We start from the raw sequence: 24,283 nt of genomic DNA on the forward strand, positions 1-24,283 counted from the left end.
CCGTTTTATTGATCAAGAAGAATGTTCCATGAGATACAATTATAGAGAAAAAGAGAAGAGTCAGCGAAGCAGAGAAGAAGCTGCCATCACTGTTTCCAAAGGGCACATCAAAATTCGGGAGGTAGATCAGAGACGCTTATCATTGCTTATGATCTGTTGTTGGGATGGGTATGGGCTGAGAATAGGTCCGGCCCGTTAGCAGCCCAAGCAGTGGTGAGAATCTAGATGTACGGCTGGAGTTATATGTTTGTTTTAATCTAGGTCCGAAGATTACTTGGTTACGTAACTATTTTCCTTTTTTTTTTTTGAGGAGAAGAAAATCAAAGGTGACTTGAAAAAGAAAATGTTTTTTTATAAAAAAAGGGAGATATAAGAATGAATTCAAGGTCCTCGGGTCACACACTGTTTTATCTATTTGAAGTTTAGTGATGAAGTAAATGATTTTTAATAAAGTTGATCAGGGATTCTTATGACTCAGTTTAGTGTGAAATGAGAATTTTGCAGTTCAGTAGTTCGAATTGGTTCAACCAGGAAAGAGAACTTTTATTAGAGGTCCATTAGAAATCACAAGGTTCAGTCAAACAGACTTTGGGAGAAGTTGATAGATTTTAGATGCTTTTTAGCTACGTCTGAATCCCTTAAGAAATTGTTCTGAGGTTTTTAAGATTCAAAGTTAAATCTGGTATGCGCCACCAACGGAACCAAGCAACTGTCTGTAAATTTAGTTTTCACCCAAGTTTTTGAGAAAAAGAAAAAAGAAAATACAGGATGCAATTCTTTGAACTTGCTGAACACAGGCTGCTCGTCTTAGTCTGCCTAAAGAAATTTGCTATCCTGCGCCTGCCTTAGAGAGTTAGAGGATCATCCTAGGCTTTTGAACATTGGTTTTGATTGTGTTATGACCTATTTTGCTACGAAGAAAGTTCGGCGCACTCTAAATTTTTATTTCGACAAATTCAACATCTACATTCTACCTTGCCTATATGCATATTTTGTTCATCAATTTTATATCCGAATTTTTGTCGAATTCTACCTTGCCATACGCCTTTTTCCACTATAACTAATTAAAACTGGATCCTGGCCATGTTTGGTGAGCTGCAGTTCATAAACTCAAGATGCTGGTAACTGAAGCAGCAGAAGCATACTAATAAAGCTACGATTTCCCTTAACCTTTATACCTTTTTTTACTGTCATCCTTTCACTCCCATTAACGAAGGCTACCTCTATGGCGAAAGCGCGCACGCATGAACACCACCTTTCCGAAAGCCTCCAGACCTGGTAAAATGGAAGCATATCAAGTTATCAACCCGCAGCGGTTATGGCAAGATCCGCAAGAGACTAACAGTGGCATCACAGCCTTTTGGGCACCCCTTGTTAAGCCATACGTGAGCCCATTAGGGCACTGAGAGGGATTCTTGGGAGAAGGTAGACTGAGGTAAAGGCAAAGATAGAAGGAGACGCTGGGTTATGGAAAGCGGGAATTCTGATGGGAAGAGAGCATAGCTTGGGGAAGAGCCCTACTGATCTCGTGTGGGGGCAAGCCCACCAGAAAGGCCACGTCATGGAATTAGACAGCCGGTTCAGAGGGATTCTTCCCACTCTCAGAGATGGGAGACGAACTGGGCTTCAGCTGGCACGCGGGAGAAACAAATTAGGGTTAGGGTTTTGACTCATGCACAGGGCCTGGCCCTTACGCACCCAAGTTGACTCGGAGGAGGTCTATGGTTATCTTGGCCCTTACTTGGATGCAGCATAGATTTTGCGTATGGATGACGCTTTATTGCTTTCTTAGACGGCCATCGGTTAATCCCTTTGCTTGAGTTTGGATACTGAAAACTACAAAAAGATAAATGGTAAAGGAAGAGATGAGAGGAAAAGAGATGGAGTAGAGTTAAAGAGAAAGGAACTTCGACTTCTCAGTTCTTTAAGCTGCTTTCTTAACCAAGACGACATTTATTTGAGCAAAAAAACTCTGAAGACATTGATTCTAAGCTGCCCATTCAAAAGGGATTAACCATAGCTCCATAACTGAAAAAGTTGGAAAAGATAAGCTGGAATCCTAGCTGTGCTAGATCTATGCCGGACTTCCACCCTTCCTGGTCCCCAAAAATGATAAAAACAAGGTTGGAAAAAAAAAGAGCAAGTTCTTTATGAATACTTTATCCCGTTTCAGGGATATATGAATTCCATACCATGACTGATTACATCTTCAGCAAATGAAGCAAAATGGACGATAAAAAAACAGATGATGACTTGCACATATATGACCCATGAATTTATTTATGCAGCTGGACTTTTAATTCTTCCTTCAGTGGCTATGCATTGAACTGCTTCAAGCCACCAAAAAAGACGCTGCATATGGTGGCCAGCGCGAAAATATTTCCAATGTGATAATGGCTAGATATCTGATCAATTTTTGTTTGGAAGACCGTTGTTGAGAATTACATATGGCTAGAAGAAAGAATTTTAAGCAGTTTAGTATAGATCCAACGAAAACAACGACCAACTCCTGTACTGCTTAACGCATTGTCCAACAAGAACAAGTATTACGTACTTAGTATAGATACTAAGTGATGACTATATATATTAGATCACTATAGAATTGATATGAGATATTAGATCCCTATAGAATGGATATGACACAAAATGCCTCAAATTAACAGCCAGAGAGAGAGAGCATACAACGGCGATGCAGATGCTAGCCCAGATCACATCTCCTACCAAGGAATTAACAAATTCGTTAAATTCAGCGACCACAACTCTTTCACCGTCTGCATTGCGTGAGATGTCATAAAACATCAATGTTGATAAATCTTACAGATTCTCACGGACAATCATTGCAAGATAAGTCATTCCCAGTGCTGCATTGAGAAATTTGAAGCTGCATAAGCACCAAAGTAATTAACCAAACAACCTTAAATAACGTGATCCAGCACCTACAGACAAGCATGGCATCAGATGATTATCAGACACAAAATTAACACGAACAGATGAAGTGTTCATGCTTTTTGTGGACCTTAAGATCTTTTTGAATTATAAATACAGAGATGCAGACGGAGAGAATCCCCCCCGGGGGGGCCAATCCATGTTCCGGCTTTCTCAAGACAAGTAAATGAATAACAAAGAAGAGTAGCATACAACAATTTCAATCAGACACTAAACTAGAGCCACATTAGCAAAAGGAATAATATTACAAGTAATCTTTTTTGAGAGGATGGGTCGCCCATCAATTCATTTCATTTCATATGAAAATGAATACAAGCTAGGAGTACCATGAGCACAAAGAAAAGCTGAAGCCTGTAATCATCTTTTCTTCCTCGTTAAAATAGTTTTGTCAGAAGAAATGGTAGCAACAAAAGCAGAAGTATATAGGTTCACAAAACAGTAAAAATAGCGTATATAGTCTAAGCCGAGTAAACCCTTTTTGTGTGGAAAGATGCGTGTTATTAGCTTGACCAGTCTTGTAGGTTTGAGCAGAGATGTTTTTGGAACTTGTAGCACCAAAGGAGCCTCCTCCAAAGAGGATACTGTTCAAGACTGAGTATCTGCAAAGCCAGGCAGATATCTGAGGTACTCAAAATACATGTTCACTGCTTCTTTACAAAAAGTAACAAAGTATCTGGCAATCGACTCTACGAAGGAAAAACCTTTTTAGAGACTAAACATCCCCTCCCCGTCTCTTCTATTTTGTGAAGAAGATTGCTCTTTTTCCCCAACAAAAAAAATAAATAATAAAGATTGCTTGGAAAACTTCATCAGTGTTTTATTGCAAAACACCAGTTTATACTACATATATCCAAATTTCAAGCGGCAGCATATGATATTACCCGGAGCAGGCACCCATTTGCATGGCATCAACAAAGCCATCTGTTTGTTAGCTTTCTCGATCTAAACTTCGATGAGACAATACAAGGTGATAGGCTGCTAGTAATTAACAAACAGAAATTTCTGCATATCTACAACCGCAATGGGCTAAAAACTAGATAGATCACAAAACATACTATGTATATATAAAAATAAAATTCCAGAATGAAGGCCTTTCTTTGATCTGTTTATATGATGTCGGGTGCATTAAATTGAAAATGACGGCTTCAATGCGAAAATCCGAAATCAGACTGCTAAAAGAATTCTGATGAAAGATTCACAAAAAAAGATTCACAACAGGACACCTTTCAAGTTATTAATACAATGCTTACGAAAAGATAAACACAACTATATAATTATAACCAAGATGGAATACGTTATCCGAATAGCATGCAAACAAGTTTAAGCATAAAGCTTACCGTTTGATCTATGTTAGGTGTGACCCTTTCAAAAAGCCAAATGCAACACTAATGTGGGATTAGACTTATAGAGGATATTGAATCATTTCTCCGACACTACTTTTTGTTACAATAAGCATATGTGCTCAGCAGCAGGAATCATGGAAGCCACTTTTGTTAATTTTTGATGAGAAGGTCGTATGATGTGCATGTACAGTGAAAACTTGGAAATTTATTCACACAAACTAATAGATAGGATTGAATTAAAACTCCATGTTGCATATAAACAGAAGAAGATTAAAGTAGCCTGATTTGTTCCGGTCAGAAAAGTCAAAAGAAACACAAGAAAGAAAGTAATCGAAGAATAGGCAAAGTCTTTTTCTGAATCAAAAAATAAACATATATAACTAGAACCTTTCATAGTTATGCATGGGCTTGTAGAGAAGGGAGCTCCCTTCAGTCCAAGCATAGGCAGCATAGGATATGATTTTATCTCCCGCATCATTCACTCAATTACCAAGCAAACCCCTTCTTGGTAGTTGGATGAATGAGTCGGCAGCTAATTCAACCCTACGGCCACCCATGAGTGGACTGAAGAAAGCTCTCTTTAGCCTATCCCATCTCAACTCTCATGAACCAAAAAACTCGCCAAAAAAAATCATATAAAGAAGATGAAATAAAATCCAAATCATCTATATTTAAAAGTTAAGCTAAGCATGCATGGGAAGATTTACAAACAAAGAACCGCATGCTTTTAGCCTTTAAAAGTTATAGAATAAACGAAAAATTAAGCCATCCAGTTTTGTTGGCTTTAGACCAATGATTCTGTGACCTAAAAACCAATATTTCTTGGCATGTGCAGAGGAGAGGAAGGACGAAGGGGAAGAGGAAATAGACCCCATGCCTCAGGAGTGATGAGAGTAAGCATAAGAGAGACAAGAAATCGTCTTCATTAACATATACACAGCAACCATTCACAGGGAATAAGATTTAAGAAAGGAGGACGGGAGAGGTAAGGAGGTGATCCCTTTGAGAGCCTCACCGAGAACCCCATAGATCAAAGCATAGAAGAATGACCTTAAATAACTAGGAGAAAGGCTGACATCACATCATATAGTACCGAGTATATATAAAATATTAATTATACTTGGACCGGTACCGAACAAGTGGAAATGGGGTTTTCTTTGGAAAAAGAAATAATCACGCAACTGTTCACGTTCTTTCTTCCAAGCAACACTTCACATACCCCTTGCTCCATTCTTTTGTCAGTATCCCTTCGTATTCTGAATTTTTTGACTTTAAATTAATATACTCGTAATGCCTCTACTAATTCTATGGCAAGAAGTAGGATGGAGATAGAAAGTGTATCTTTTTCACTTGAATATCAATCTTTGAGTGGGTCGTTAAAATGGGCATCAGGTCATACAGAAGAACTTGCCACTGTTATTTTGGCTTGTGACCTACATGGATTTATTTATATTACATGTACGTTATATTGTTCTGAACCACGAATAGTGCAAGCTAAAAAGACTTGCATCGATCTGTGACGAACCAAAAAATATCATCACATCACCAAATCATGCACTTCACCGAATGAGATCACTATAAAAAGCAAATAAAATGGATGGCATCAAAGATTTGTAGGACTTGAAAGAGAATTAATAAAGATTTGATGTTCTATAAGTTATATGATTGAAGTTGTCTGAGGAAAGACAATTTCAAATTTTATGACTGTTTATATAATTCTTAGTGGATAATAAGCATGCTTCACCAATTAATGTTTTCACAAATCATTTTTACACAAATTACACTCTCATTGTCTCAAAGGAAGGCTATGTTGGCCTTATTTTTCATTTGGGGATTAGGAGTAATTAAACCAGTGACCTCGGGATAAGAATATATTTGAGGCATTTTTCAGTTGGAAAACGTTTTAACTCAAAAAAAATTCACTCAGCTTGGGTAGAGTATTATCATTGCTCCCTTCGAATTGGCATCATGACTTTTTTGAGTGATTTTTCTGAGTTACCATAGCAGTACTCTTTTCAGTTCGAAGTAGTTTGAATAATATTTGAGAACAAGGCTTTTAGGTGTTTTTTTAAATGCCTAATGCAGCGGTCATTAAGTTTGCAGCAAGTTCGAAAGAAATGCACATCGCTTAAGTAATTTATTATGTCACTTAGAGCAATGCTACCCTTTTTTACTTTATTCCGGCCTGCAATAAAAGTAAAATATGCTGTTGATCATTCAGACAATCAAATCTTCTAGTGGCGCTTATTTTACCATAAACGTAGAAACCATATATTGGTGTATCATGTGATAAGAATATGCGAACTGTACGAATATGTATTTAGTCCCACATCGATTATTTATCGATGATATTTTAGATTTTTATATAGGATCAAGAAATCCAAATAATACCTTCTGGCTAGCTATTCTGAGTAAAATCCTGTTGTTACAAATAATATCGGAGCGAACCCGGCTACGTGGACTGGGAGATACTGTAGCACATATTTATGAAAAGTCAATCATAATGCTTGTGATTAAATTTGAATGGATTTGAACATTTAGCTTGATAAGGACGCCAGATTCCAAAAGACTGAAATATGTATAAACAGTATAATAATGTATAGGAATATTGCACAAAATATTGTTTTAATGAAAATGAAATATATTGGACAAAAAATTGAACTTCCAATAATATGCAGGGAACCACGTGTTTATGGTGACACAATTGAATCTCATGTAAATTTACATGAGATCAAAAATATTTTTGAGTTACGGGGAAGGTCAAAAATTATAAACCTAGGCAAAGTATAGGAAGCATTAGCTAGAAAGATGACAATCACGATCTTACATGATAGTGCTTTTTTTATTTCCTCTTGTAAAGAAGTAATGGTTTGAGTGGTAGACTACTAGTACAACGATCACTCTCTTCCATCCTCAATTTTTTTTTTCTTTTTTTGGGGCTCAAAATGCAATAAAATATAACATACCCTATCCTACAATCAATAATGAAAAACTCGATCATGCCATGAATAAAATCCATGTTCTCTATGACCATCATAATTTATTTTATAAATACAACCATCAACTAGTTTTGAGATAGAGAAACAAGAAAATTATATATTATAAATTTATAAAATATTAATCCAGTCGAGAGATCATAATTATCCGAACTGCCAATTATATGCATTGTGGATGCCACATTCTAATATAAAACTAACGGGCTCTCTCCGGCTCATTTTGAACTAGCTTCTTTTGAATAATTGCATTCATAGTTATATCCTCAATTTAATAATTTATTTATCTCGAAAGATAAGTCTAATAGTAATTTTGCTCATCGGTCGCAATCAGTCGAGGCTTTCTTTATTTAAGTTTGAATCCTTTCTAATTCAGGGCTAAATAGAAGAAGCTGGCCTCTCGATCACGATCATCAGTGTTACCATGCTAGAATCATAATTGCATGGGTCCAATATATAATATGTATATCATACCATCATAATATTGTACATAGACATTCATGATGGATAAGCTAGACTAGTTAAGCATGAATAAATAGGATTCTAACTTTGATAATGATATCTCCACCATATTTTCTAGAAATAATTCTTAATTATCTCCAACAAATCAGGAAAAAATACATTTGGATTTTCCAAATTTCGGGAGACAACACTTAGATCCCAATTTTGGTTCCAACTAGTTCCCAAAATTAGTTTACTGCAACAACTTGGTCTAGCCGTCAATTTCCATTAGACAGCGTCATGTCTTATGGGAGATGAGATGGGATTCTCTCTGCCTCGCTGCAAACGGTCTTTTCAAAGGAAAATGGCTTCGCATTAGCCCATTTTGTACTACGTCCTATCAATCCTTTCACAATGTTACCTTTTGAAAGCTCTTAAGAGTCCCAAGTCCGGGAAGGAATTGATACGTAGGCTTCCCTTTTCAGATGGTTGCACCCCTCCTTGAGGCCTCTCTCTGAGCAAGGGGAGTGCATCTGTCATGAAAGGGAGTGGCTTCTTAACCCTCGTGTTTGCCTCCAGCTTCGATCCGTCTTTTGAGGGGACAAGAGAATGGTTTTATTACAGTTTGAACTTTGAACCCTGCTTACCTGTAAAAGAATTGGTTCTTTATTTAGATTCTCCCGGCTATTCTTCTCCAATATTTTAGATCAATAATGCCAAGGACGACTGGGTACATGAATGGTATTACTTGGTCTACTGTACGGAACTATTAGCTGTATTATTAAATTTAGATATATGGGGTGGATTTATCCCAATAGCAATTTTACGTATCTATTAGGTATGATTTTTTTTTAAGCAAATACTAGGTATGTATTTTTCGACAGATTTAGCTCATAATAGTATGTTCTAGATTTAAACTGAGGGTTGGTTTGGTTGGAGTATGTCAGATTATGGGCGATTCTTTGAAATTAATAATCTGAAAAAAAGATTGTGGGTGAAAATAAATTTTACCATATTTTGTCGGTGAAAAATAGCATCTGAAAATAATTACTATATTTGGTCGGAGGTAATCTTATATGGAATACTTCTAAATTTTTAATATTACTTTTGAATAAATAGTTAGATAATAATATTTTTTCTCAATTTATTTGTTGGTCATTTATAGCCCGCTTGCATAAATGTCGTTAATATTGGCTATTTCGAATATTAAAATATATTTATATGAGTTAATAAATATTTTTAAATTAATTATACGTATATTTAAAAATATATTTCATATTATAAATAAATTTTAGTATATTTTGGTATATAAATAAATATATTAAACATTACTAAATCCTATGATAGATTTATTGTAATTATTAAATATTTTATTATTTTTTATTTATTTAAAAATTAATATTTATTAAATAAATATATTATATATTAATATAACTGATATTAATTATGTAATATTATTAATATAATATAAGTGAGGATATTTTCGTCAATAAATGATATTTTTAGATTACCTCCATTCGGTAATCCCATATGGGAAAACAAATATCCTTCTCCTAATGGTATTTGCTTTATCTTCTCTCTCAAAAAAATAAATATAAAATCTAATATTTATTTTACCATATTTCTTATCCACTTTTTGTTCTAGATATAGTAATCTGAAATGCAATTTATTTTTTTATACTATATTACCTCCAACAAAATGGCTCTAAAAAATGATTGAGATATTACAATTTTCTTTAATTAGAGTATGCAAACTAGTTAAGTGGGTAAAAACACTTTATATTAAGTGATATTAGTTTGACATCGCTTTCTTTCCAATCTTCATCAATTTTTTTCCGTTCTTGTTCTAAAAAAAAAAAATGATTTCAAGTCTTATTATTATCAATCAGTCATTTTGTTGTTTATATTAATCACGACGATGAGTCAATTATGAAGACAACCAGATTATATTCAATAAATTAAATTTGATTATAGAATAATATGTTATAGGGATTTTCTAGACCTCAATACATGAGCCTCTACTCTCCTCAGGGGGGGGGGGCATCAACAACCAAAGGCACCTTTTCTAATATGAATACATGGTAAAATATAAGTATATTGATATAAGTGATTGCTTTAATAAAAAAAATACAAGATGCGAGGGCGTTGGAAATAGTTCGCACTTAGAAAAATAGGAAACAAAGCTAAAAAGTGGGGAGGCGAATCAAAAGGTGGTGGACTGGGGTCGTACGCGAGTTCCGATGCAAGCTGATGTCCGGTTCCGGAGCAGCTGAGTTGCATGGGAGGTTGGCCGTCCCATAAAAAGAGCATCACTCGTGCCTTAAACTACAGCTGGTTTGGTCTCCCTCCCACTCTGGCCTTTTTAATTATTATTACTGTCACGTCACATTGGGTTTGCCCATAATTCCTTCCATACGCTCACATGCCATCTCTGTGGCAAAATAAATATTATAAAAAAAGGGAGAATATTGAGATGGCTGGCTATGGAAGTGCCAGGTATTAAGTACAGTAATTACTTGTGCTTGGAATGGGGAATGGACGAAAGGACATGGTGGATGTTGGGAGAGTTATTGCTATTCGTAATTTTATTGATAGGTTTATTTAAATTGATATATCTTCTTCTTATTCTGGAGGAAATTCAAGTTTGTTTGTTGGAATGAATGCGATCTTCTATTTATTTTCTAACTTATATATATAATTATGCACATATATACAACTTTGCATATTTATAGATTTAATTGTATGAAAGAAAAGTTTTAATCACATATGAAGATGAAGTACTAATTGTATAAATGACTAAATGTAAGTTGACAATTAAAATTAGGTTTATGGAATAGATTTTGCCTTAGAACCAATAAAAGTGTATGTTTACCAAATTAAGGAGTATTACTAGATTGCTTCCTAAATAGATGACAATGGAAGGCAATATGCGTGCGCTTGTTTGGCTTTGATTTAGTTAGAAAGATGAAAGTTAGAAAAGAAATAACGGAAAACAAAGACAAGAAAATAATTGATATTTTGGGTTTTTTTTTATTTTTTTGAGCAAGTTGAGATCTGGAATGGAAAGGATAATGAGCGACTCCAATTTTAGCTATCTAGTTGGAAGAAGTTTTATTTTTATTTTGATTTCAAGAATGAATGAAAATATTCCAATCTGCTGAAACATAATTCTGAGTGTTTTTCAAATATTTAAATTCTATTCTAATTTCCATTGCAGTCACGAATCAAATACACCTTGAGGCTCTTCTCACAAATTTTGTGACTCTATAAACACACCTACAAATCCTACAAAGCCAAGCAACTCAAACTAGGCCGCTGGCCGACCTATCTCCTTTGTCCACCTACAATTTTTTCAGACAATCGTATGATCTCGATTGGTTGCATCGTGGGACTCGAGCACTTTTGCTGCTTTTCAACGCAGTTTAGCACCTAACTCGAGCATCCTGATAGGAAATATATTCTTTTGAATGGACCAGCTACGAAATACCCAAAGCCTACTTCCTAAGTACCATTCTTCTGATTTAATATCGTATATTAAAATGACTCACGATATCCTATAGTCTAAAATAAGTCTGTTGTCATTAGCTTTACAGTCTATACGAGATAATATTTAAAGCACAAAATCAGAGAATAAAATCGGTCGAGTCTTTGCATGTGAAAGTTTTAGACTTTTTGGGACTTACGATCCAAGTACAACCGACTCAGTTCTGATACTAGTTTAGAGAGTTTAATTCTGCATGATTAAGAACAGCCTTGCATCTGTCGTATTCCCATTATTTATATCTATATGTCCTGATCTAACTTGCACACGTAGTGCGGGTTCGGTCCATTTGGGTCCCCGGGGGTTGGGGGGAAGCCGCTGAAGTGCTGCAAGGCTCAAAAATTGTAAACTAGGGTTTATCCCTGCCCCTTCCTATCAAGTCTCAATAGAGATTCCGGGTACACGTAAAGGAATGGTTAATGAGGACATGTACCTTTTTGAATTCAATTATCTATTTGCTCAAAAAAAAATATTGTAAAGTATTTCAGTTAGAATTTTCTGAGAAGTGAAACAACAGCTATAGAAACTTGAGTTTTTCTGATTTTATTAGCTGTATTCATATCCGTTTGGTGTAGGCTATCGATGTACCCCCCCAAAAAAAAACTTAAGTTCTAAGCACACATTTGTTCTGCAAGATCTCTACTAGTATAATTCAGACTCCCATGCTGCAACTTTCACTCGGATATGGGAGTTTGACTCCTTTCTCTTCTCTCCCCTTCCCCCCTTTCTTTATTTTTGTTTCTTAAGTGGCATGTGCAATGCTCGTGCTAGGAAGGAAGTGGAATTTTGAACATTGAAGATACCATTAATAAAAGTAGCTATCAATTAGATTTTTTTATTTTTTTTTTTGTAATTTGTGTGCGCGCACGCGCGCATGAGTAGGAAATCATCTTGAATATTGCTTTAATGTTTCATTTCCAAGGAGAAATGTGATTGGGTAAAATTGCATTGAAGAGTCATGCCATTTGATCCATGAAATCATAGTGATTGAATTCCCCTCTAGAACAATTCTATCACTTTGATCATGGTCAATTGCACATCGTAGCCCATGCCATGGCACCATGATTCGTGCAATTCGGACGAATGTAGCGAACACCGGGATTGAGCCTGCCTTCACAGAGCCCAACCCGTTTGCGCCATTCGACCCACATTAAACTTGTAGCCCAGCCAGCCAACTGGGCAAACCTACGGGCCCAAAAAAGGGTTTCCCTGAAGCTCCAAGACATGGAGCTCAGCTTATGATGCATCTGATAAAAGCTCCGAGAGCTGCATTGCCAAAAGGGTTGAATTCTACGACAAAAGAGTGCAAGATTGAGGCAGACCATCCTTTGGTGATGAAACAAGGAAAAGAGAAGTGGTGGATTTGAGGGGCAGCATTTGTTGGTGGAGTTGTAGGGTTGGTTTTGGTGGGTTTGATTGTTATGGGGATGTTCAAGTTAGGAACAGGAAAAGGAGAATTAATTTCAACTTTCTGCCAATCATATATATCTATTGAAAACAAAAAAACTTTCAGCCAATCATAATATGGTTTCAAAAGTTTACTAGATATATTTCATAATGTATTGTCGATGGGGAATTAGGTGTCCATTCAACCCTATAAGGCATCATGTACACTAATTTAACATGCAGTTGCCTGGGAACTCAAGTAGATACAGGACTTGGATCATTACCAGCCAACTAGATCAAATAGGGATAAAGAAATCCAAGAATGCATCATATATTCCTCTTTTGACAGAAGCATGTTCCAGAAATGATTGCTCAACAGTAGATGGGCTGGCAGAATCGAAACCTTTTGTGGAATTCAACATCTTTGAACTATAACATAAATTCAGTCCAAGAAATATTAATAAAACAGTGACCATTAATGTCATGGTAAATCCCACACATGGCAAGAAAAAAAAATGAGGAGGCTTCATAATCAAAAGAAAATCTGTATGTAAATTTCAAACTACTTCTCTACACAACTGCTGCATAGGCATCTTTTATATCTTTGCTCGAAACATCTTTTATCTCCTTCAGTCAAAAGCAACTGTATCCATAACATTTGTCGTCTGTCGCCAATGAGTTGTTCCAAATTTTTTTGCATCATGACATTCTCCTTTGTATTCTAAAATTCTTTCTCTGTTTTCACTCTCTCATCTTTCCAAAATTAGAACAGAAGGATCCTATGTTGTTATAAAAATGAAGTGATATATAAAGAAAAGCAAAAGACTTGAACAAAGTTCAACAGTTTTCCTTGGCAAGACTTTTAAGTTAGCACGAAAATTGCAAGTAATTTGTTAATTCTCAACATATCTTTTGAAATAGTAACCAACAATGATGACAAAGTTGCTCAAATCAGCATAATAGGTATATTGAAGAACTGCTTTCCCACAGGTCACCATAATTCTATAAAGCACATAGTAGTACTACAGAGAACATAGCATTGTCTATCAGCTAGCTAAACTAGATTAGAAACTCTAGGACTGCAATACTTTCAAAGGCATTTGTTACAGCGCTTGTTGAATTTCTAAGCAAAATTTCAGAGTTCCGATTACTTCAACTTCAGGGCTTCAAGTCCCCAATACAGAACTCATCAACCATGTCAAACACACGAGTAGCATGTTGTGGCCTGTGGAACCAGCAAAGAGAAAATTAAAAGCCCAGGAGCACCAGAGTGAAAATTTACAGGGAAACAAGTGGAAACACAGAATATGTAAAAAGTCTTAAGCATTGCATGATTAGTCTTTTAGAGAGGGAAAGGGAGGTGCATGCGGTGCACATGTGCATTGTGTGTGTGTCAGAGAGAGAAAGAGAGAGGGTGGATCATATGAAATTTTCTAGAAACAAGTAATGTATTGACATGTAATGACAAAATAAAATAAAATTAAGGTAGTGTTAAGTTTCTTGCCATCTAGAGCAGTAGCATGGGTCAATCAGATCCCATGAAAAAGTGATTTCCCAACCATTCAGCTATAACTAAATTATCTCCATGACAAATTATAAATGAGATTATGGGTTGCTAATTAACAGAAAAAGCCTGCTTTAGATCCAAAGCTATTTTCTATATATCAATAGCCAAGCATGTTCCATGATGGATTGTGAAGCAAAATATAATCCAAATCTTACAAAGCCCTCTCTTTTAAGACAATCAAATTAATAGAGAAGGGAAAGTCCTGAGTTTTGAAAATGTTAAACTGAGGCAAAGAGTGAACAGCTTGATGACATCTGATCAAAAATTGAACTCAGCACTCATGTTTTTATCCGGCCCGGTCAACATACTCAGCATTTATCCTACTATTCAGATGAACTGAGACAAAAATACAGGCGGGACTTGAAACAGGTCAGCTGCTGGCTGGAGACAAACGAATGGAAATACAGAGCAAGTAATAGATGTAGCAGATATATTGATGAAAGTTCGTAAGTATGATATGATCAAATTCTTAAAATTTTCTAGATTTCCATTATCAGAATTGGAGCAAAGAAATTTTTCCATGATAAAATGCAAGCAAAGAAAGCAGGAAAGAAGATCATGCTGCAAAGTGCCATTAATCAAAAATTAACTTACAATTAAAAGTTTCTTTTTTTATAAACAAAGCAAAACTATGGCTGTAAGTTCCTATAACATGTACAGACCCGTAAAATCCCTCTGTTGAATCACCTCCAGCATTGTTTAGCATAGCATCACCACCTGGATGTTCCTCCACATATGGAGTGACATCATAGACCTACACAAAGAGCAAAATATTGCTTCATGAAGCAGAGTATTTTCCTATCACAAAACTTAAGAAAAATAGTATGGATAAGAAATACGTTATAGAACCTTTCCTTTGATAATGATCCAACAATCATCTCTCTTATTATGCAGACAGACCTCTTCCTTTGTGTAAGTTTTCAATGTCTAAGCAACAAAACATCAAGAAAAGAATTGCTCACGAACTAAATAACAGGCAAATTCTAATTTGTAACTAGATGAGTACTACATTATACAAACAGCACACACATGCAAAAGAAAAGGATGTACAAGAAAAGCTTCCCTTTTCCTGTGTACGAGATGTATCAATCTAGTGCACAATGATCCGAATAAAGTATCAATGCCTTCATATATTTTGTGTCATAAATGCCATGTGGAACTGGCACGTAGTTCGAAGATTGAAAGCCCTCATTGTTTAGATTTTTATGTTGCTCACAAATAAATTTAGCTGACAAATTGAGAATAAAATTTGAAGAGATACAATTGTCAAAAGTTAGATATGGAAAACAATAGATATTATAACATGCCTAACCAATGGTGCAAAGGCAGAATAGCAGCACAACTACTTGGCAACTGGACAGGTTGGTATATTTACAGGCCTCCATTCCCGTGGTTTGGATACTTTAGACCTAACCTTTTTTATGTTTTCCATATGGCATGGCCATCAAAACTTGAACAGAATGGGACAACTTGGATTGGCTTAACAGGCATGCACTTGCATTTATTGCAGGGATTAAGCTTTGACATGATCATAGCAGGATAGAAGATCGAGAACAGTCTTAGAGAATCAAATCCCATTCAATGCTGACACATCATCCAAGTGCCTAGCAGACTGGATCAGACACATCAATTGCATGAGTGGGAAATTGGGAACTAGATTCACTCAGTTACTTCCTGCTTCCATTCCTTCTGTTGTATTCTGTCATTGCTAAAGGTTTTACTAGCATATCTCATGAATATTCTTAATCACTGATTTATGCTCTCAAAATGTGGTTATAGGGATTCAATTTTTCCTTTTCTCTGGCCTGTCTTCACAGGTTATAGAAGATACACGAAGATCATAATTTATGAATCCATCAAATTAAGAAAAAACATGCCAAAATGATAGACAGTCCTGCTTTCACAGAAAAGAAACTCAGTTAATGGATGCAGATAAAGTTTGGACAGAGAGGAAATTAAAGAAAATTTCTAATTGTATACCTGCCATTAGAGAACTAGTTAAATTTTAGTAATATATATCACACTGTAAGTCTTAATTGTTTTTGAAAATACAAACTAGACATTCTTCTGAGTACTGAAGTTGTTCAACATTTCTAGCAAAGTGTATCTCAAGCAAAAGAAATAATAAAACATAAATATCCAACAAACCGGTAATTGTGCGTTCAAATAATGTACCTTTGACGTCACACTTGGACGAGTTCCTTTAGTTTTACCTACATGGATAGAATAAGGTGGATAAATGACATGATTGTAGCATACATTGCTCAAAGATTAAGGATGTGAGTAATGCTACCATTATTTTTTGATCTTGGGATGATAAAAAGAGCTCCGAGTACAATAAGTACAACTATTGTCATGACAATCATCTCCATTCAAATCAAGATTCCCCTATTGAACAATGAATTGAACGAAGTGATCCATGACTATATAATTAAACAATTAAACATTGAGTTACAAAAGAAGTAAAAGAAAGAAATAATAGAAACAGATATTATTAGACAATTAAACATTGAGTTACAAAAGAAGTAAAGAAAGAAATACCAGGAACAGACTTTACTCGATCAATAACTGCAAGAAAATCTTCTGTTGATTGTGATCTATGTCAAAAAATGAACCACAAATTGCATTGTTAATCAGAAGAACTTCTTCACCTATTAATTCTCCATGTCTTCAAATCACAACCCACTAAATAGAACAGAATTGTATCTAATGAAAAGAAGGTTTCACTGGAAAGGGTGTTGCCAGAATGAAGGTAGATCTTGGTAAGTTTCTTTAAGAATGTTACTGTTACTTGCCAAAACGAATACTTTATCAGAGTATTCAACAGAAACCAGAACAATTTCCAACAGGATGTATCTAAAATGACATCACTTGATAATGTTATTCTCATGACTAGATAGTCCCGATGCAAATGGCTGTTCTATATATCATGAAGGAATTCCAAGTTGCAGTTGTTCTGAACAAAATCTCATACCAGGCTGATGCAACTGATTGTTCTATTTCTTGCTTTTATTTTCTCTCTTTTTTGAACGCATTCATTTTCTTCCAAAATCCCCGCGATATTCCTCCTGTCAAGCGCTAAATCTAGAACGGAGAAACTACGCGCAAATCAGGCATCAAATCGAAGTACTAAATCAGAAGGTCCCTCATCCAAGGAGAACACTTTGAATACTTGATCTCCTATACCTCTACTGCGATGATGTTTTCCTCCGAGTCCCCAATCTCTTCACGACTCTTCACAAGTCCTGAGATTCTCATTCATTTTTTTGAACTAATTTCACATGATCGAAACATCTAATAGAACGGAACTGTACCAAGAGAGGATCGAAGAATGAACGTACCAGAAGTCGCGAAGATCGAAGCTAATCGCCGCCGGATCCACCGAGGAAATCGTCTCTGTGGGTGCGGCTTTTAATCGAGGGTTGAGGGTTTTAATGGCCTAAGAACTGGGAGACGGGTTTGGAGCTTCCGGACGGGATGGTTTCGTAGCCGACCGGTGTTTCAGTCGAGAACACCGTTTTACATAACGTCCGTCATTAGAATGTCGAAGTCCGTTAGTCTCTTATTTGGAAAAGGTAGAGGTTCGACTAAGCCGTTAACTGGCGGCGTGGGTACCGAAACAGGGGAGGAGTTGCTCTCCCTGGTCCCGGGCCGGCCTTCATCTTTTGCGGTCATCCGTAAAAAAAGTAGTAGCGAACGGAACAGCGGATCGTAATCTTATCCACTTTCTACCTCCGGGCCGGACGACAGCATTGTTCACTCTGGGATTTGCTTTTCGGTTCCTAACAGCAAACTGGCCCGTCACATTGACCTCAGCAATTACACGAATTATGAGTACACAATATACAAATTTGCAAAGCAATTGGATTGGACTTGATTAAGCTTGGCCTACTCAAATTTGGCTTCTTTCCGGTTTTCTAACTAAAGCTCAAGATCAGAGGTGCCAATTAATTAGATTAGTGAAGTTCGAGTCCCACCTATACCATCACAAATTCTACTGCTTTATTAAATTAGATAAGGGTCTTACAAATCTCTCTCGTTTTTTTTTTTTGAAAAAACAAAAACTCAAAATTAGGCTTGACTTATCTTTAATTTTGATAAAGATTAGTATTGACACTATCTATGATTACCATGTGACTCAAAAACAAAATAGATATGAGGTTTATAATAATGCTTGTCAAACCATATAATCATCGGAGTTATGCTGATCTAGCGTATTCATGCTAGGTATAATTATTACAAAAAAAAATCTCGTTAGAGATATCTCACGAAACTACTCCAACAAGAATCTATGATAAGCTATTCCTAGTTTAAACCAATAATTTATGCTAGTCTTCTTTGTTTTATGAACAAAAATGACATCAATAAAAAATATTTTAAAAATTATAGCCATAACTTATGGTCTTATTATTTCGATAGATAATAGTTATAATGCATATAGTTATGTGTATGTCTACTACTAAAGATTTTAGATATAGAATAAATAACTATTTTGAGCATAAAACATACCTTTTCAATAAAATCGTTTGATATTTATTTGATATATTATTTTTTAAGTTAAATATTTTGAAATTTTAATTAATAAATAAAACACTGTAAATTTGGACTTTGGAGGATATGCAGATTCTATGGTGTATAAAATCCCAAATTAATAAGAGTTCTCTTTGGACAACTCCTTAAAGTTTAGCTATATCAAAGATTTTTTTAATAGAAAATTAGCATGATTTAAATTTTAAAATCTAATCAAAATTATTTTATAAATTGAAAGGTTGAGAAATAATCGTTTATATATAATAGAAGATATCATGTTTTTAATATAGAGAAAGTTAAACTTTGCCACAACCAGCAAACCAATATGAATTTTAATTTTACAAGGAGCGAAACATCCTTTTTATTTATAGAATCATGAAAATCCAGATTTAAATAGAGTTTTTTTTTTCTTAGAGTCCTTCTCAAAATCGAACAATATCAAAATCTTTTTTAATGGAACTTCAGCCGGATTTAAATATCTAAGTATGTACCCAAAAAGAAAATCTAAGAAAAATTATGGTAATGATTGTTAGGAAAGTAGAAATGTTGAAAAACATAGTCATGCAACAAAAAGAAAAAAACATAGTTCTTTTTATATAACTTCAGAAATTATAGTTGATTAGGGATAGGAGTAACATGTGGCGTGACTATTTCAGCAGGTGCAAGTATTCATCTGTGCTTGAAGAAACTGAACTGCAAATATTCTCGATATCATCCCCTTTGCGAAGAGGGCTTCCTCCCGGCCGCTACTTGTTCAGCTCTTGCTCCAAGTAACTGGAGAAAAAAAAGTATCAAGGAAGGAAGGAAGAATTATACGAGCAAAATGCCGGCAATTTCGACGCCGAATTCCGTCGCAAGCGCTTGCCTCTTTACCTCTTTGCGTCCCTCCCTCCCCGCGACTCCCGATCGGCTTCTCGCCTTCTGCTCGCCCCCTTTCTCGAAATACCCTTTTCGTCCCCAAACTCTAGGTCTCTCCCTTAGGAGGAGGAAGAGAGGAATCCTAGTCTCCTCGAAAGCCTCGGCGGAGCTCTCCCCCACCGAGGAGGAGTGGCTCAGGAAGCTCCCGGACAGGAAGAAGCCGCTCTACTCCCACAGCCTCCCCTGTATAGAGGCGTGGCTGAAGAATTTAGGGTTCTACCAGAGCCGCGAGGACCGGGCGGTGTGGTTCGTGGAGAAGGACAACTGGCATGCCCAACTCTCCCTCGATGTCACCGATCTCTACATAAGGTCCCGTAAAAAGGATTCCTTTCCTTGAATTTAAGCTAGTGATGTTTGTTGTTTGGTGATTTGAATTCTTATGGTGTTGAATCTTTAGTAATTGGCGAGTTCTTAATGATTTTTGACGTTTGAGATTGTTAAAGATGGAAATTTTGTGTTGATTTGCTGAAAAAAATGATTACTTTTGATTTGGTTGGCGCATAGATACATGTGCATGTGAATGAGATCTGTAATGTACAACTTTTAGAAGATGAGGTCTTATATGTCAGAAGTTGTTTATGGCTGTAACATAATAGTGTCATTTGTTATTTGGTGGTTTGAATTGTAGTAGTATTTATCGAGTTCTGATCGATTTTAGCAGTTTGAGATGGAAAGTTTGTGTTGGTTTGCTTAAAAAGATGTTTACTTTTGATTCAATTCCGGCATGGATACAATTTCATGTGAATGATGTGATTTTTATAATTTGAAAGTTGTTGTTTGTGATTGTTATCTCTTTTCATCATTTAGCATATGTATTTCTTGATCTCTTCTGGTTTAGTGGAACAATATATGGATTATGGATACATGACGACAATTGAAATGGATGTACATGAGGTAACCTGTAGATTTTGTTATAGTTTGTGACTGTTATATGTTTTCATCATTTGACATGTGTATATCTCGATCTCTTCTGGTTTAGTGGAACTATGTATGGTTACAGACCACAAGTGAAATTGATGCACATGAGGTAACCTGTATTTTATGTTTGCTGCCTTCAGTCTGTTACATGGATGAAAGACAGAAAGAGAGGTGAAGACATAGCCAGCAAATTAGGGGGAGGTGGCTGAAATATGCTCAGGAATTGTCTTGTGCACCTCATGTGCTGACAAGAGTAGTCACCTCAGAGAATTTTGTGAGACAATTTAATTTGGGTCCTATTTTTTGCTAACTTAAGGTGTTGGGCACATAGCATTAGTTTCAGAAAAAAGATGACAGTGTGTAATGTAACTAGGATGGACATTTTTAGAAATGGGTTGTTTTTTATGAAGCTTGTGGGTTGCTGTACAATAATTGACAACTTTATTAACTGGTGTTGATTTCTAGGTTTATTTAGATATCTCCTACTTGAATGAATTATCTAGCTTGAGATCTCTGTAGACCTGCATCCTGTACTGAAGAGGAGGACGGTTGTTGCTGCCAGGACACTTTGGCAATTTAAGGGCACTGGAGATATTGTCTTTTATGTGTTAGTCTTAATTCATGCTGTTTCTGAACTGTTCTGTTAACATATAAATGTAGGCAAACTTATTCTTTGCAGCCGTGAACTAGAATGTATCTGGTAATTGAACCAAGACTCTTCAAGAGCTCACTGTGGAGTGCCATGTCCTTCACAATCAAAATGAAAGGAATGCTACTTTTCTCTAAGATATTTGCAAATTCTGTTGAATGCGTCTCTGCTAATTTTAAATGTTTGAACATCATGTGTGTCAAGTCAAAGCTATAGAGAAAATATGCTTGACAGAAATATTATGTGAATTGACGATATATTGTTCCTTTTGGTTCGTGGCATTGAAAATTTTTATTGTAGTTGGTTTGTAATGTCAGAGCATGTTTTGATCCGGCCAGATAATTCATTTTTTTTTGTTAGATTTTTCAATTGCAATAGCATACATTGACTTCAATTTAACCTGACTATCGAGCCTGTTGTGATGGAATCATTGTCTGATGCATTGAGTGGACATCACAGGTACCTGAAGAGTGGACCTGGAGATCTTGAGAAGGATGTGGAGAGGAGATTTAGCTATGCATTGAGTAGAGAGGACATTGAGAATGCAATACTTGGTGGACCATGAAAACAAGATGGTAGGCACAAGAATAATCTTTTCGAATCTGTAGATGTCATTTTATATCCTTTTGGGGATCATAGAAGAAAGGACTTTGCCTCTGAACTAGTGATTCTTTTTCTTTTTTTTATTTAATTGCTTTCTTCTAAAGTATCAATGTGCTGTGTATGTGCGTGTGTGTATGTATGTGTATGTACATATAATATGCTTTATAATTGCTAAGATCACTTTCTTCGCAGAAATCTTTCCACAGGGTCATTGATGTATGTGCGGATCTCCTTGCATGTCAAGCAAGGACTTGAATTCATCAAGATTTTGGGCTGTTTTGAGTGTATGTTCCTACTTCTATGTATATGTCCTCTCAGAAAAACTTATATATATTTGTTCTATGTATATGTCCTCTCAGAAGAACTTCTATATACTTCAATAGTAGTTAGTTTCGAAATAGTTTCACAATGTACACCAAGCATTCAATCCAAATCCTCTTCTTTTTTTCCCCCCTGGAAAGTGAAATCCTCATTATAAAATGCAATTATGTACATTTCTCAAATAATGCCTGATGCACATTTGCTGGGTCAAGTTTGGTCCCCATCTAATTGTGTAGAATTAAATAATTTCGTATTGATAGCATTTCACCATCAACATGGTTTCCACCTGAAAATTTAGTTGGAAATATTCAAAAAGGATTTTTAGCAGGTCAGAGATCTGTCACAGAATCCTCATAACCATGGATAAAATGAAGGGTTGTGGATGCCTGACAGCTTGCAAACAGCATAATTTGTTAGTTCTACCTGAAACCATACAGTTGGATGACTGGATTGTTGATATTTACAGGAGTAGATGCCTTGTCCTTTAGTTACTTCACTTAGGACTTTGCTACTGTGCTTAGGAACATCACATTTGGCATGCATAGTACATGAACTGCATCTGAAGATGGGGCAGATCCCTGGTATCACCACTTGGATCAGAAAATAAGACACCCAGCTCAGTTTGAAAAGGAAAAAGGCTCATGAGACACACTTCCTGTTTTATTGGAAATTCTAGGCATTGGAGAGCTGAGCTCTACCTCAGTCAATTCATAAGAAGAGCTACCTGCCGGCAATCTGAAAGAACCAAATCAATGTATGCAAGTGCAGAAGAACAAAACAATGCAGAAAGTCTTGTGTACATGCACACCCAGCCAGCAATTTTCGAGAAAACATCAGGGTGGTATGAAATATTACGCAGCATGGGTTACCACAAAATCCTGAGCAAGCCTTATAAATACACAAGCAAGAGAAATGCCATATCAGTATTCCTATCCCACTTCATGTCCGTGGTGCAGGCAGTCGCTTGATCATCTGATCTGGATGGAGAGAGTGGTTTGATTTCAAACTACTAGAAAAGATGCAGCTTTACTGTATTTGTGGCACCTCCTTTTTTCTCATGAAATCTGGGGTTGGATGTCATCAACAGTGGGAACTGGAAATTTAACAACTTCACTGAAGATTTGTAGACTGGATTTCTGCATTTGAAGTATAGGATCAATACACCTTGACAAGGTCCCCAAACAGAGATCCCTCAGTTTTTCAGTAGTTTCTGTGGGCAATCATACTCCACCAATTTCTCAGACAGAAAAGGAAGAGCTTCCCATGAGATGAAAAATTTTACCTAATTGATCACAGCAATGCATCAATTAAGACCCTGTTTTGATAAAAAAATTAAGAGAAGCAAACTGTCTTATAATTTTCATACTGAAGTCGCCCAATTTTTGTGATGGAGATACTCAGATACATGAATTCATTATCGCCAGCAGAAAAAAATAGGTCTTTAAAAGATCGGAAATAGGATTAAACATTTTTGAGAAAGCTCAAATTGGTGTGCAACTTCTGATAGCAATAAATGTTTATCCATGCATAAAGAAGGCTTCTAGTGACAACTGATGAGTGTATCTACAGAGTTAGCTTATGAAAACGTGATATAGCACATAGAAGAAATCCTTAATATACCTATACTGATAACAAATATGAACCCAAGGAGGCTTGACAAAATGTGAAAATTCTTGATTAAGAAAAGCTCGACTTATGAACTTAACCCACATGGCCATATACTGTAGCAATCTATATTGTAGTTATTTGTGTTTCAATTAACGTTGTTATTTTTTGATAAAAATTTTAATATAAGCATGGTGTTAGTATGTAAATTAGATATTTCTAAGCATCATATCATTATCATAAGTTGCTATTTTGTCACTTACAATTGTATTTGCCGGATAGCATTCAAATTTTTGTTTTGTTTGATCTTTCTGGATCATGGAGTGGAGTTTAAATGATAGCAGTTCCCCCCCCCCCCCCCCCCCCCCCCCCCGGTACATTAAATGATAGCAGTTAATCCATATGAAATCATGCCAAATTGCCAATGGGTGGAAAAGTTAACTTATGGGCATCAGTTAGGCAAGGAGAAGCACAATTTGTCATTCATTCAGGCACGGGTGCGTACTAACTTTGAAAGTTTAC

The 24,283-nt window shown here is 35.9% G+C and overlaps 2 protein-coding genes across 6 annotated transcripts; one reads left to right on the top strand and one right to left on the bottom strand.

The window, feature by feature from the left end:
- Positions 1-13,581: 13,581 nt before the first annotated feature.
- LOC103708380 (cytochrome B5-like protein) lies at positions 13,582-17,855 on the bottom strand. 5 transcript variants are annotated; one of them, XM_017843104.3, is made up of 9 exons: positions 17,559-17,854; positions 17,404-17,462; positions 17,192-17,301; positions 16,759-16,814; positions 16,511-16,605; positions 16,393-16,430; positions 15,067-15,144; positions 14,880-14,971; positions 13,582-13,875 (listed from the first exon to the last, which is right to left on the bottom strand). In XM_017843104.3, the coding sequence occupies exons 5-9, from the start codon at positions 16,587-16,589 to the stop codon at positions 13,809-13,811; spliced, it is 354 nt and encodes a 117-aa protein (XP_017698593.2). In that variant the 5' UTR covers positions 16,590-16,605; positions 16,759-16,814; positions 17,192-17,301; positions 17,404-17,462; positions 17,559-17,854; the 3' UTR covers positions 13,582-13,808. The 5 variants fall into 5 exon arrangements, with proteins under 5 accessions (XP_017698593.2, XP_017698592.2, XP_038987116.1 ...); XM_017843103.3 differs by having other exon boundaries at positions 17,192-17,315; XM_039131188.1 differs by having other exon boundaries at positions 17,192-17,462.
- Positions 17,856-19,409: 1,554 nt separating this feature from the next.
- On the top strand, positions 19,410-22,287 carry LOC103708360. The gene is made up of 3 exons (XM_008793253.4): positions 19,410-19,974; positions 21,692-21,807; positions 22,028-22,287. Exons 1-2 carry the CDS (start codon positions 19,571-19,573, stop codon positions 21,795-21,797), a joined length of 510 nt encoding a protein of 169 aa, XP_008791475.2. The 5' UTR covers positions 19,410-19,570; the 3' UTR covers positions 21,798-21,807; positions 22,028-22,287.
- Positions 22,288-24,283: the final 1,996 nt, after the last annotated feature.

Source organism: Phoenix dactylifera, chromosome 11 (assembly GCF_009389715.1).
Source record: "Phoenix dactylifera cultivar Barhee BC4 chromosome 11, palm_55x_up_171113_PBpolish2nd_filt_p, whole genome shotgun sequence".
NCBI lineage: Eukaryota > Viridiplantae > Streptophyta > Magnoliopsida > Arecales > Arecaceae > Phoenix > Phoenix dactylifera.

Coding starts and splice junctions, on each gene's coding strand:
- LOC103708360 (XM_008793253.4), top strand. CDS start 19,571: ATGCCGGCAATTTCGACGCCGAATTCCGTCGCAAGCGCTTGCCTCTTT. Junction 19,975..21,691: donor GTCACCGATCTCTACATAAG/GTCCCGTAAAAA, acceptor TGGACATCACAG/GTACCTGAAGAGTGGACCTG.
- LOC103708380 (XM_017843105.3), bottom strand. CDS start 16,589: ATGGAGATGATTGTCATGACAATAGTTGTACTTATTGTACTCGGAGCT. Junction 15,145..16,392: donor GTCCAAGTGTGACGTCAAAG/GTACATTATTTG, acceptor TTTGTTGCTTAG/ACATTGAAAACTTACACAAA. Junction 14,972..15,066: donor GGATCATTATCAAAGGAAAG/GTTCTATAACGT, acceptor CTCTTTGTGTAG/GTCTATGATGTCACTCCATA.